General features: G+C 34.5%; 2 protein-coding genes across 3 annotated transcripts in view; one reads left to right on the top strand and one right to left on the bottom strand.

Annotated features, from left to right (window-relative positions):
* The first annotated feature begins 5,121 nt into the window (after positions 1-5,121).
* LOC143190818 (uncharacterized) lies at positions 5,122-6,102 on the top strand. Its single transcript, XM_076395384.1, has 3 exons — positions 5,122-5,148; positions 5,197-5,598; positions 5,693-6,102. The coding sequence occupies exons 1-3, from the start codon at positions 5,122-5,124 to the stop codon at positions 6,038-6,040; spliced, it is 777 nt and encodes a 258-aa protein (XP_076251499.1). The 3' UTR covers positions 6,041-6,102.
* A 5,079-nt stretch (positions 6,103-11,181) lies between these two features.
* The window catches only part of if (integrin subunit alpha inflated), a 197,566-nt gene continuing 195,005 nt past the window's right edge, over positions 11,182-13,742 (bottom strand). For both annotated transcript variants that reach the window (XM_076394397.1, XM_076394398.1), the window contains 4 exons: positions 12,900-13,297; positions 12,696-12,842; positions 12,406-12,636; positions 11,182-12,319 (listed from right to left, as the gene is read on the bottom strand). In XM_076394397.1, coding sequence (XP_076250512.1) covers positions 12,227-12,319; positions 12,406-12,636; positions 12,696-12,842; positions 12,900-13,297 — 869 coding nt within the window. In that variant the 3' untranslated portion in view covers positions 11,182-12,226. The remainder of the gene's footprint in view (positions 12,320-12,405; positions 12,637-12,695; positions 12,843-12,899; positions 13,298-13,742) is intronic.

Raw genomic sequence — 13,742 nt, 5'->3', positions numbered from 1 at the left:
TACTGTTTCTAATTATAGTTCGTAACTTGAGAGTTTATTTAAAAAATATCATTTAGTGTTACTATTTAATTTAAAATGTTTTTTTAGAATTAACGTTCAAAATCGAAATGTTTGCTTAGTATTAGACACTCATAATGACACCAGGATACATTAACCATTCAATATTATTTGTTTTTTTGTCGAATATTTCAATCCAAAGATCCAAAATTATGACCGCGAATGTTTTCGACAATAAATAATATGAATTAAATGCAATCCTTTTAAAGAGTTTATTATTTTTGTTTTATATTAATCGAATTTAGGTCAAGTTAATACAAGCTTTAAAAATTCAGACAGTGTTATTCGACAGCGACTATATATGTTAAACAAATAATACTTGATAATAACATTACCTACGCTCCTTAACGAGGAAACATTTGTTTACTGTTGTATGTCGGACGAATTTAAATGACGTTATCGGTCAGTAGGTTATCAAAGTAATGGAGTTTAGCTATAGGCAAAAGTATTGTAAGTGAAATATATTAGTTAACAATTACAGATCAAATATCTTAATTTAGAATGTTCTTAGATTCCAAACTTTAGTCATTTTGACAGCTAATCTTTAGTTAAAATACGTTAAATACATTTTCGAGTATATTATAGGTTCGGTATATTTATTTATAAACAATAATTTTCAAGGGAGCATTTAATTTAATTTAATTAATGGATTATATTTAACATATTTGGTTGTAAGGTTCAGTTTAATAAAATTTGTTAGTTAGCCATAATTTAATTCTTAACAAATCCTTGACAAAGGCAAAAACGGATACCAATTGGATTATTGTATATTGTTAGAACCGATTGTGTAGAATCGATTTGGTGAAGGTGTTTGGGCAATTAAAACACTGGATTCAACTGTCTCTCTCTATTTATTTCGACAAACATATCGGTCAAAGCCCCAACACAGAATGCATCAAGATGGCGGGATCTTCATCCTGCCCGGATGGCATTAGTGCGAGCATGCGCCGTAGCATTTATTATAATTTACAGGAAACTACTTTAATATCAACTATGTCATATATACACCGACAGAGGGCGTTAGATGTAGGCGCATCCACCCAATTATTTATATATCCAACACTCGGCCATCCTGACTTCGCAGCGTCCTCGCAAGGCTTCACTCCAGCTGCTCTTGAACATTGTAGTTGGTGGCTTTGGTCTTTCTATAATGGAAACATAGTCTTTACTACATGATCTATTAAAATGTCTTACCTGGATGATTTTTTTTCCTTCATTGCTTCATTTTATAGCTTCCATGCAGTTTGTTTTATAACTTCTGTGAAGTCAATTTTATACTTTTTGGCTGAACTGCAGATGCCTTCGGTGAGGTTCAACTGCTAGACTCCATTTTAACTTCTCTGAATGGCCTGGTGCATTATGAGCTTCTTCTTCTGCTACTTTCTAACGAGCCTTATAATTTATATCCTTTTGCGTTTGATATTTAGAATTTTACATCCAATAATAGTCTAAACTATTTACTTGAAATAATTACTTTGCCAATTTACACACTGTTTAATAACTTTGCACCTTTCTATTCTCAAGTTCTACGTTGATCCCCAAAATTTCTTGCTTCGTTTTTTTTGTTTTCCAACTAAATTTATTTTAATTGCATTTACTGCAATATTTTATAATATTTTGAAACTTTATAACCAATGAAACTATCCAACAACTACAATATTATCTTTTCCAATGTTCACCTCAACTGAACAATCAAACTCATGTTTGCTGTCTACTTATTATTTACTTTACCCAACTATAAACTGTTTATACTTATTGTTGTTCTGCAAACCTTTGTTGTATTTTCTTTCACACTATTCTTATCCATGTATTTCATTACTTGATTTCTATTTTGATCATTTATTGCCTTTTAACTAAATTGTATATATCTGCATATTTACTGGTCTGATTTCGTATGACTATTGTTCTTCATCACTATGTTCTTAATAGATTTATTTTATATTCCATGTATTCATTAAAACACATAGCTTCTTGTATTTGCGTTTAAAAGTTAATTTATTCTCTGATTAGTTGCTGCCTTTTAACAAAAGTTTTGTAAGTTATTGTTATGTTGCCTTTATTTTAATCATAAATGTTACAGAATCATATTGAATGTATGTATCCACTACAAGTTTTAAATTTACAATTCCAAAATTTTAACGTATTTCCCTAGTGTAAGCGTTTACCTATGATTATATCCATGTCTAGAGAATTATTGACGAAAGTAGGTGATTTCTCGAACAGAAAAGTTGTTAATTCAGGTTAAAATCATGCATCAGATCTTTCAAAGTTACAACCTCTAAATTGATAATAATCTCAAGCCATATCTAAATACAAAATTCATGCAACTACAATTGGCACATTCATTAGATTTAAGAAGGTTGTTCTGCTATCTTTTTTTTATGTTAATTATAATATTCCATTCCAGAAAATCACCAACATTAAAAGAATTTGGCTTAGCTTACACTAGATGAATTCAAGTTATAAAACTTTTTGTTTTGTTTAATTCTCAATTATTTAACTTATTTAATTAATTTATAGATAATCTGACAAATGAAATGTGGGTATATTGCTTTAAAGAAAATATTATAATTATTATAAAATTAATATATTATAAAATATTTTAATCATTTGCTATTTTATATATTTGTAACAAAATATAAACTATACCATTGCTGTATTTTCAATATCAATAGTCTTATTCAAGATTATTATTAAATTAGACTATCATTTAATTCCCAAAATATTTAAAATTTTCTGAACTAAACTATCTATTTGAAGGCTTTATTTGTATCCATTTATTCAAACACATTGGTATAATCTCTTGTCAACCCTAATTTTGAATTAAAATTATTCAACTTCAAAATATTGTCAAGAATTTTTATTACAGCAGCAGAATTTTTATTATAATCTTGCAATTTATAACATTTCTTTCGTCTGAGGGTTAAAAATCTGTTTTTTGAACGTTTATTTTAAAATTCTCAGAATGTATTATACTAATTAAAATGTATTGATATTACCCAAAAATACATAGTATTTATAAGAAATATTATCATTATGCTACAATTGAGCTTCTATTAATTAAAGTTAAACAAAAGGAAATTTACATTTAACTTGAAATACGGCAACATTATTATTTAACATAATTTATCCTATAACTTTATTACCTAATTTTGCTGAAATTATTTAGCGACTCATCAGATTATCGTATTAAATATGTATTTTAATGAATTATGTTTGTATTTAAATTGAATCGTCATAATTGGTATGTTTGTTGACTGCAAATTATTTAGATTTTGTATAAAATAACTAAACTCTATTGTTTCTAATTTTAACATGGAATTTAAAATAGTAATCTTGGATGTTAAAAATATCTCGATTCCCAATTTTTTGTTATTATATACTAATTTGGCTGATTTAATAACAATGGTTACCTTACCCCTATCTGCATCTTACAAAGTTTACTGTGGATTAATTTGCTGTTTACTGTGAGTGATCTTCAAAAATATTCTTCCAATGGTCTGCTTCTGTGAATGCTACTGGTTCCTTCTTTTCTTCTGTCCATGTAACTTTTGCATAACAGCCGATGTGTTATTTCCTAATCTCTATCTGCTTTCTATAATAATGTACTCGAAACAAAATACTAATTAGTTTTAATCCAAACTCATGTGGATTTACTACTTGTACTACCAAACCAATGATTTCTAGTATTCTCTCACCTTATTAATTTTGTGCACATTAATAGGATGTCTATCTTACTTGCATCAATTTTGTGTACTGGTGATGCTGAATGCTTGTGCTTGCTACTGACTTGCTTCTAAAACCTGGCCATTGTTGACGTCTTTTACTGACTACATGATTTTGTAACTTGTAACTACTTGATTTTGTTTCTGAACAGCCCTGTTTGTTTATGTCCACATTGTGGTGGTGCGTTTGTTGAATTTTTGCTTATTGATAGCCTGTGTGACATTCGCCATATTGGCAACATGTGTAATTCTAGAGGTTTTGTTTACTATTTTTGTTACTGTTTGATTACTAATTGATTTTCTATGATTGCGACTTTTGTTCTGCTTGGCTGTTTGATAACATCCACCATATTGGCGGCATGTGTGTTTACTGAGGTTTTGTTTACTAATTTTGATACTGCTTAATTACTACTTTCATCACTACTTTGATATAAACCTTATTGGCTGTATATTTACTGCAATTTTGTTAATAGTACTTCGTCTTGATGGCTCGTTTGTTGACACCCACTTTGCTAGACAAACCTACTATTCTTCAAAATCTTGATAGCTGGTTTGTTGACTTTTACCTTATTACCACCTGGTGGTTAACATACATTTTGATGTACCCCTTTTAGACGCTTATTTGTCAACATGGCAACCTGTTTGTGGCCAGTTGTCTAGTTGGCGACAGCTACTGGGTTCCCCCTAATGATGGCAGTCTGATTGCAAACGCCCATTAGGTTGGCATGGCTGTTGCTGCTGTTCTCGATGTTAGTGGTCTAATTACAGACAACTATCTTGTCGGCCTGGAAGTTAATACTCACTCTAATAATGCCCTGATTTCAAATGTCTATCTGATTGCCGTGCGTGTTGTTGGCCCCGTGTTGGTAGGCTGACTGCGGACATTCATCTGGTTGTAATGAATGATGCTGGCCTGACTGCAGATATTCAACTGGTTCGCTTGGCTGTGCGTGTTCGCGCTGAAGTGTATGCTTGGCGGTTCTGTAGATGTTCGTCTTGTCAACCTAAATGTTAATACTCACTGTAATTGTGGCCTGATATACTATCTGTATTGGTTGCGGATGCCTCTGTGATGGTGGTCTGACTGTAAACCTCAATCTGATTGCTGTAATTGCTGCTGTCGGCCATGGTAAAGGCCTGATGGCGGACAAACTTCTTGTTCGCCTGACTGCATGCATCCTCTGTGATGGAGGACTGGCCGTCGACATTCACGTGAATGTCGTGACTGCTACTGTCGTTCGTAGTGGAGACCTGGCTGTAGACGTTCATAGAAACGTCGCTTGCGATGGCCACCGGTTGGTTGGCCCCCCTTGCGCTGGCAGTCTGGTTGTAGACGTTCATGGAACGTCACTCGTGGTGGCAACAGGCTGGTTGACCCCTCTCTTGCAGGCAGTTTTATTGTAGACGTTCATAGAAACGTCGCTGGCGATGGCCACCGGTTGGTTGGCCCCCCTTGCGCTGGCAGTCTGGTTGTAGACGTTCATGGAACGTCACTCGTGGTGGCAACAGGCTGGTTGACCCCCCTCTTGCAGGCAGCTTTGTTGTAGACGTTCATAGAAACGTCGCTGGCGATGGCCACCGGTTGGTTGGCCCCCCTTGCGCTGGCAGTCTGGTTTGCGATGGCTCCACAAGGTTGGTGGTTCGTACGTGTGGCCCCCTTGGTTGGCTGCACGTCTGCTGCGTGGCCCCTGTTTATGGACTGCCCGTTGTGGCCCCCAGGTTGGTGGGACGCTCATTGTGGACCACCAGGTTGGTGGGCAGCTCGTTGTGGGCCCCCCCAGGTTGGTGGGCAGCTCGTTGTGGGCCCCCCAGGTTGGTGGGCAGCTCGTTGTGGACCTTCTCTGTAAGAGAAACGCTCGTTGTGGACCCCAGGCTGGTGGGCGGCTCGTTGTGGACCCCCCCCAGGTTAGTGGGCAGCTCGTTGTGGACCTTCTAGGTTGAAGGAACGCTCGTTGTGGCCCCCAGATTGGTGGGCGGCTCGTGTGGACCCCCTCAGGTTGGTGGGCAGCTCGTTGTGGACCTTCCATGTTGAAGGAACGCTCGTTGTGGCCCCCAGATTGGTGGGCAGCTCGTTGTGGACCCCCCTCAGGTTGGTGGGCAGCTCGTTGTGGACCTTCCATGTTGAAGGAACGCTCGTTGTGGCCCCCAGGTTGGTGGGCGGCTCGTTGTGGATTTCTCGAGTTGACGTCACACCTGTTGTGCGACCGTCAGGTAGGCGGCAAGCAGGTTGCAGGGCCCTTGAAGAGCCTGTACGGTGATTGCAGACCCCAGGTAGACGGCACGCTGGTTGCACGCCCGTCAGGTAGGAGGCATGCATGTTGCGGGCCCCTCGAAGAGGCTTCGCGTTGATTGCGGACCCCAGGTAGGCGGCACGACGGTTGCACGCCCGTCAGGTAGGCGGCATGCATGTTGCGGGCCCTTCGAAGAAGCTGCACGCTGACTGCGGACCCCAGGTAGGCGGCACGCTCGTCTGGTAGGCGTCATGTCGTGGAGCACCCAGGTTGGCGGATCGTTTGTCATGGCTCCCCAGATTGACGTCGATCTTGTTTACATACCTGATACAAAGTCTGCGAACTCGTGGTGAAGTCCCAGTGGCACCCCTCTTGTTGGTGCACCTCGTACTGTCTCTCATGATGCAGGCCTAGTTGGCGCCCATCCTGTTAATGTACCCCTTCCTGTCTCTCATCGTGCAGGACTTCTAAGTGGCGTCAATCTTGTTGATATACCTGGTGTTGTCTTTCACTATAGCGAACTTGTGTAGTTCACCATGTCTGTGGCCTGCCAGTTGCGAGTTGTTGTATCACAGGTTATTGCTCCCTATGTAGACAGCTAATTCGCTGTTCCACATCATGCCGACTTGCTGGTGTACTTCATTGTCATGTCTATCGATTTGCAACAGAACCCTTGTGAAAAAAAAAAACAGATGAATCAGAAAAATATAATTTTCAAATTTATCTACTCCCTATAATAAATAGAAAGTACGTCTGTTGCACTTGAAAACGTTGTCGCTTGTAAAAAAAAATAAATAAAAAATATTTTACCAGATCCGGTCCTGTGCCATTGTGTTCAGGGGTGGACAATCAATTTGCGTCGCCTATTACCTAGAACTAATTCGCCCCGCCGAATTTTTATTCAACAATTCTTTTTCAGAATTTAAAGAAAGTTCCCTTTTCGTGCTACAGTGTAATTAAAATGTTTTAAATTCATACCTGCATCCTTTGTTTACGTTTCATCTATTTCGGCGCCATTTTGTGGCTTGGGTACGCGCCGATGTTTGTTTACATTATGTTATTTTCGTGTTAATGGCTAATTACTAATTAATAATCAAACTGCCCTTGTGGCGATTGATCTAAAACAATAGTGTTTTAATAATATTCCTTTGTATTACCTTGTTCGCCTCATGGATTCTAGTTTGCGTCGTTTACACACTAAACACTACTTTAAACAATCACTATAAATCACTGTGCACGCGTTGTTCTTTATCCCACTTCTGATTTGTTAGAACCGATTGTGTAGAATCGATTTGGTGAAGGTGTTTGGGCAATTAAAACACTGGATTCAACTGTCTCTCTCTATTTATTTCGACAAACATATCGGTCAAAGCCCCAACACAGAATGCATCAAGATGGCGGGATCTTCATCCTGCCCGGATGGCATTAGTGCGAGCATGCGCCGTAGCATTTATTATAATTTACAGGAAACTACTTTAATATCAACTATGCCATATATACACCGACAGAGGGCGTTAGATGTAGGCGCATCCACCCAATTATTTATATACCCAACAATATGCATATTAATAAAGTTGGACAATGGTAATTACTGTAGCATTGGGAAATTTAATCACATATTTTTTTGTTGTATTACTTAATGCTTTGTCATTAAAATTAAATATAGAATTAAGAAAATTAACGTCTTAAAATTAAATTAGTAAGAATGATAAAAATACGTATTGCTTTATAAAATCCAGAGTTATCCGCATTTCCTATACGATGACGAATTGATGAAGCCACTGTTGGTTACAAATCCCCGGCCTTTATATCACATACGGATGTGATATACATCCTTCGATATGTTATATTCCCTAAATTAAGTAACGATATATTTATTTCTGGGTTTTTTTCAGAAACTTGACCACAATCAACGAATATTTTAAAGTTAAAACAATATTTTAAAATAACTCTTAAAATTGGTCGATCTCAAATGAAATTTGTGGTGAATATGAGATGATACGAATATTTATTAGATATATGAAATGCAGTAAAATCACTGGCCACTCCTGATAAAAATTTTAAGGTGTTTTGTAATTTTTCCAAAAAAACTTACCTATTTTTTATAAATTAAGTCTATTCTGCGTTCTTTTCTGTTGACAAATTTGATAATCACTTTATAATTAAATTGCCTATTTTAGGACATAAACGGATTTTCAATAGATAGCATGGAAAAAGCTGTTAAACGATTTTTGGCCATTGAATTTTGGAGAATCATTTTGATGCGTCTTAGATGTTGTCATGGGAGTTATACCACGTTATTTCTAATAATTGTCTAGTCTCCTTCAACGTGTCTCTTAGACTGTCTACTATTAAACATTTTAAAAGATGTAGTCACCATTTAATGTTCTGCGTCATTTCTTGAATAAATAACTGACAGTTCAGTTCGTAATCGTTATCAAGTGTAGGATAAAATGAACATACGGAAGTGAGCTTATCCTCAGAAAATTTACCGCAATTCTCTCCAAAGTATTCTGAAAAGAAAAATGATGCAACTACTAGATGGTCTTTAAAATGAAATCGATCTTTTGCACAATTAGGTAGTCACCATTTAATGTTCTGCATCATTTCTTGAATAAATAACTGACAGTTCAGTTCGTAATCGTTATCAAGTGTAGGATAAAATGAACATACGGAAGTGAGCTTATCCTCAGAAAATTTGCCACAATACTCTCCAAAGTATTCTGAAAAGAAAAATTATGTAACTACTAGATGCTTTTTAAAATGAAATTGATCTTTTACACAATTTGTGCACATCTCTAAAGCAGACATTCGGTGATCAAATTTACTGTTGCTTGAACAGTTGCGTTTATTTTCTGGTGGCTCATGATGTTATCAATATTATTTCAAACTTAAATTATACTGCGTCCAAAATTATCAATAGTGACTCTTATTTTAGTAGGTTTTTTTGCTGTAGTTCGCTAAAAAGGATATCTATGTGGAGAATCATATGGAGCATCAAAAGTTAGCCAAAAACTGAGGATCTGATTATTTAACGTACGGTGACTACAGACTGTGTTGCTGGAAAATTGATCTTCTATTTCATCCATACACTCAGACATATGGTTTCTATTTTTTTTATACAACATTAATAGTGCATATATTAAAATTCCAACGGGTTGAGCGCCGTGGGTGATCCTTCTGTTCACAATTTGGTTCAACACCTCTGTTCTTTGGGGTGAATTATTAAAAAAGCCAAAAATGTCTTGTAGATTGCCAAAAAACACACGTACTGGCTTATTTGTGGAAGCAGCTTTAGGTATAATCAAATTTAATTGGTGTTCATAACAGTGTACATAGTGAGCAAAGGGATACTTTTTTTAAATTAATGGTTGAACGCCTACATGTTTGCCGCTTATCACCACTGCTCCATCATATATTCGTGCGATCAGTTTGTTGGGTGAATTTTAAATTTTAAAGGATCTATAATGCTTAAAATTGTTTTACTAAGTGTTTCTGATCATGATCGCCAAAAATTAAGAATTATTAATTATTTTGTTACATCCACAAATACATTTATTTTGAAATAAATAAAAAATCTCTATTAAATTTACGGTTTCCCTCTACTTGCACCAGTTTTCTCAATAATAATATCTGGAAATGGTCTACCTTTTCCTTTAAATTTCAAGTTTTCTTCGTAAGAATATTTAAAAAAATTTCTTCACATTAATTAAATTAAAGACCACTTCCATAGTCACAGTTATTAATATCATTACTATTAACTGGCCGAAATTACATATTAATTGTTTCTTTATTTTTTGGAAGCTCTGCAGCACTGTAGCGCTTATGCACCAACCACCACTGAGTAAAATATATATAATTATAATATATATTATATATATATATCACTATGTATATATAGTTTTTCTTATATTTATTATTTCTTCTTATTGACGTTTTTTATTAATTTATTTAATTTTGATATATATTAATGATTATTAGCTTTTGAGAATAACAAAATATTCGCAACTCAGCATTCACCAAATGAATGCTCTAAGATTTACACATCATTACATTTTAACCGAATGATGTTTCTACATATTGTTATTTTAATGGAAACGAAAAATTCTAAATATTTACACTTACAATTTGTCATAGTTACGTTGTCATGGTAATTTTCTATTATAATAATCGAGGTTATGGAAGACAACTACGATTCTTTATAAATTTTAATAAAACCTTACTATTTTATATAAATTTAGCTATCCGAAAAACTTGAAAAGTAGTGGATGTGTTGGTATGATATGAAACAATTTTACCCTTTGCGATTTTAACTTATTTATTATTAAAAAGTCAAAATAGAAGCTTGTATTTTTGGTTTTTGAAAAATTGAGATTCATAGAAATTCAATTAAGAATGCTGTTTCCAATTAATTTGTCTTATTTTGGAAATTTCTTAATTACTACACACTTCATAATTATATCGGACCTTCGTCACATAGCGAAGCGAGGCTGATCGTTTACAAAAAAGTCCTTGTGTTGAAATACAAAATTGTCAGTTTCAAGTTGTTCCTTGAGCTTTTAGACTTTATACAATCAAACGTTTACATTTTTATAAAGAACATCGTCATTTAAAATGACTTAATCCATCATAAGGACTATTCTAAACCTGGTTTCCCACAGTTTAGAATATAATTTGTATGATATGATTTTGCGAATATTGTTAATTTTTTTATTTAAAATATGAGTATTACAAAGACCTCAAAATATTGGGAATATATTAAACCCAGGTATGTATAGAAAACATTTATTGCTTTTTTAAATCAATCACAATTTTTTTCTGAATTTACTAAATGGAAAAATGTAATTTTATGCAGAGAAAAGCTTAAATCTTCGAAATATGTTTTAAATACATGCAGTCACTACAAGTATTTCTTCTTCAATATGTCTCATTTTTAAATTAGATTGGAAGAAACATGGATGGAAAAAGAAAAGATAAAGGAGTCAATTCAGTGCAGTGCGAATATGTTAAGTAAGCTACTGGCCCGTTCGCTTATGTTTTCTTTTGTAAAAAAATTGAAAACTTACGCATTCACCATTTATTTTGATTTATTAAATAATCTGATATTGAAGCTCGACACTTTTCCATTGCCGTATATAAACAAGGATAAACAAATAAAAAACAAATAATTTAACAAGATTTAATGTATTATCCATCCGTGTTGTTAAAACTATTAACATTATGATACAAAATAAACATTCAATGAGAGTTACAATATAAGTAATCGTTCCCTTACAAATGCCTAAAATAAACCTACTGGAGCTATGGCTAGATCATAAATTTAGATTCCTATCCTAAATTTAATAAATAAAATCAAAAATATATAACAATGACTGGGTTCAATACTTTCACTAAGATTTACTAATAAACATTTGTTATAACTAACAGTAGTAAAATTATTACTTGAAAGTAATTTTTTACTTAAATGACTAACAAATTTATTCTGTTATCTACATACTAAAAATAAGACACTTGATTTTTTAATTATTATTTTCTTTTTAAAGAATAAATCATTAAATTTTCGCTATTAAATTGTTAGAAGCTGCAAAAATATATAAAGATTATTAATAAATAGCATACATTTGATAATAATAAATTGTTATAATTTTATCGAAATAAAAAATAAGCGTATTAACATTTTAGTTGAGACCATATTAATCTTAAAATCTATCTGGCACTCGAACATTACATTAAGGCACTACAAAAAGGCATTGGGATGGTCGATTATTTGTATTTACACCTATTATTTTTCATGTGTATTTCGTCGTTTGTTGATTGGAATAATATGATTTGAATGATAAAAAAAACACAAGAAAAAAGGAATAAGTAATATGTGTTATGAAACTTCGATAATCGAGTTAAACATTAACGTTGTTTAAGGTATTAGTCTTCGTCTCTGTTAATGAACTGATGTAGAGATTCTCAGAATGGCATGCCGTCATTGTATTATACGCATATACATTTAAATAAATTAAAACATGGCACAAAACTAATTAGTAATGACATGCCATTCTATGAGAATACAATTAAATATGAGGCACGTTTTTACTTTTTAGTGACACAGGATGTTGATTTCTTTTAACATTTTGAATTCGTAGACTTTAGCTACCCATTATATAAATTATCCTATGTACAATTTAACAAGTTTACTAATATTTTTTATGCACAGATAGTTCATAGAGCCTCGTCTCCTGGATGATAACCATTTGATCTAAGTGGTTGTCTTTCTGGTATAGATGTTGGTCGTTTCCTCTTGAAGAAACCACACTGGAAAATATTAGAACGAATTAATATTTCATTAAAATAAAATAAATAAAAGAGCATAAAGGTTTTATAAGTTTGTAACAACTTACTTTGTAAAGGAGCAATATTACTAGTAACAGTATGAGCGTGCCAGCAATGGCTGATAACAAAATAATCCACAGAGGTACAAACTGGGGTGGAATTTCCTGTTCTCCTGCAGGGATATCCGTGAATATCTCATGACTATACAGTGCCTGTTCTTTCGGTGTGCCAATGTAAGGTAATTTAGAGATCTTTGCTACCATCATTGAAGATAGTTTGATTGGTTGCGTGGTACTCAACTAAAATTATCATTATAAAGTAAAGTTTTATAAAATAACGATTATGATAGTAATCTTACCTGTCTTACGGCACGAGCGTTTAATCTAGATCTCAATACAATGGAGATGAATTCGTCTTTTTTCAGTTTTCCCACTACACATTTTACAAACACACATTTGGTAGCTGTGCATTTCAGATAATCGGCTATGTTCGGATCGAGTTCGACCTGTAATACATCAATGTTATAAAACACTATGAAAACTATGGAGTCATAATTACCAACCTGTCTTTTTCCACGTCTTCTGCTTAAGTCCGGTGTATCAGTCGCAACATTATCCCTTCCAGGATTATTGGCATCTTCCCAACGACCCCGTTGCCATTCGGATTGATAAAAGTCTTGATCGGCAACTCCTCCTTCTAGAGTGCCGGAAAACGTACCACCACGGGTGCGCTGGCCGCTATTAACCCATTGACGTGCACCACCGGATTCAGAAGCGCTGGATCCACCTGAATTAGAGGAACCGCCACCGATCATGCCACCACCACCGAGATCTATGGTTTGGGCTGTAAAACCGCTTCCAGAACCACCAGCTTGTCCAAAATTAAATTGAGCTCCTTGTCCTTGCTGTTGGTCGTAAACGTGAGCGCCACTAGTATCCCCGTCACCTAGGTCAACTGTAGCTAGATAATAAAGATGTTGGAATTAAATAATGCCGAGCAACTGCCTGTTAGAGACAGTGTATTCTGAACATATTGATACTTTTCGGCATGAAAGAACTATTTTAGCTAAAATTTCATGATTTGATTTTGAAGATAAAACATCCCGTTATTTATTTGTTAGCTTAACACATTGGTTGCCACGACAATTTTCAGAATTCTGGCCTAAAATGACAATTTGATTTAATCACATTATATTTTTGAAACCTCTAGAGCATAGTTATCATCAAAAAGTTTTAAAAATGTGTTTTAAAGGCCTTACGAATTATCTCGTAGTTGGCTTCTCTAACTGAAATCTCTTTGCGAAAGCCAACTACGAGTTAATTCGCATACAGAAACGCTTCGTCCTGTCGCTTCTCTGAAGCTGTATCATAGACACTCAGAAATTGTCGTGTTCATCATATTTACG

Source organism: Rhynchophorus ferrugineus, unplaced genomic scaffold (assembly GCF_030347505.1).
Source record: "Rhynchophorus ferrugineus isolate W39M unplaced genomic scaffold, kcgeb_rfMv2 rfM2, whole genome shotgun sequence".
Lineage (NCBI taxonomy): Eukaryota > Metazoa > Arthropoda > Insecta > Coleoptera > Curculionidae > Rhynchophorus > Rhynchophorus ferrugineus.
This window is presented reverse-complemented; position numbering and strand designations above follow the sequence as displayed.

Coding starts and splice junctions, on each gene's coding strand:
- LOC143190818 (XM_076395384.1), top strand. CDS start 5,122: ATGGAACGTCACTCGTGGTGGCAACAG. Junction 5,149..5,196: donor GTCACTCGTGGTGGCAACAG/GCTGGTTGACCC, acceptor AGACGTTCATAG/AAACGTCGCTGGCGATGGCC. Junction 5,599..5,692: donor GTTGTGGGCCCCCCAGGTTG/GTGGGCAGCTCG, acceptor CCCCCAGGTTAG/TGGGCAGCTCGTTGTGGACC.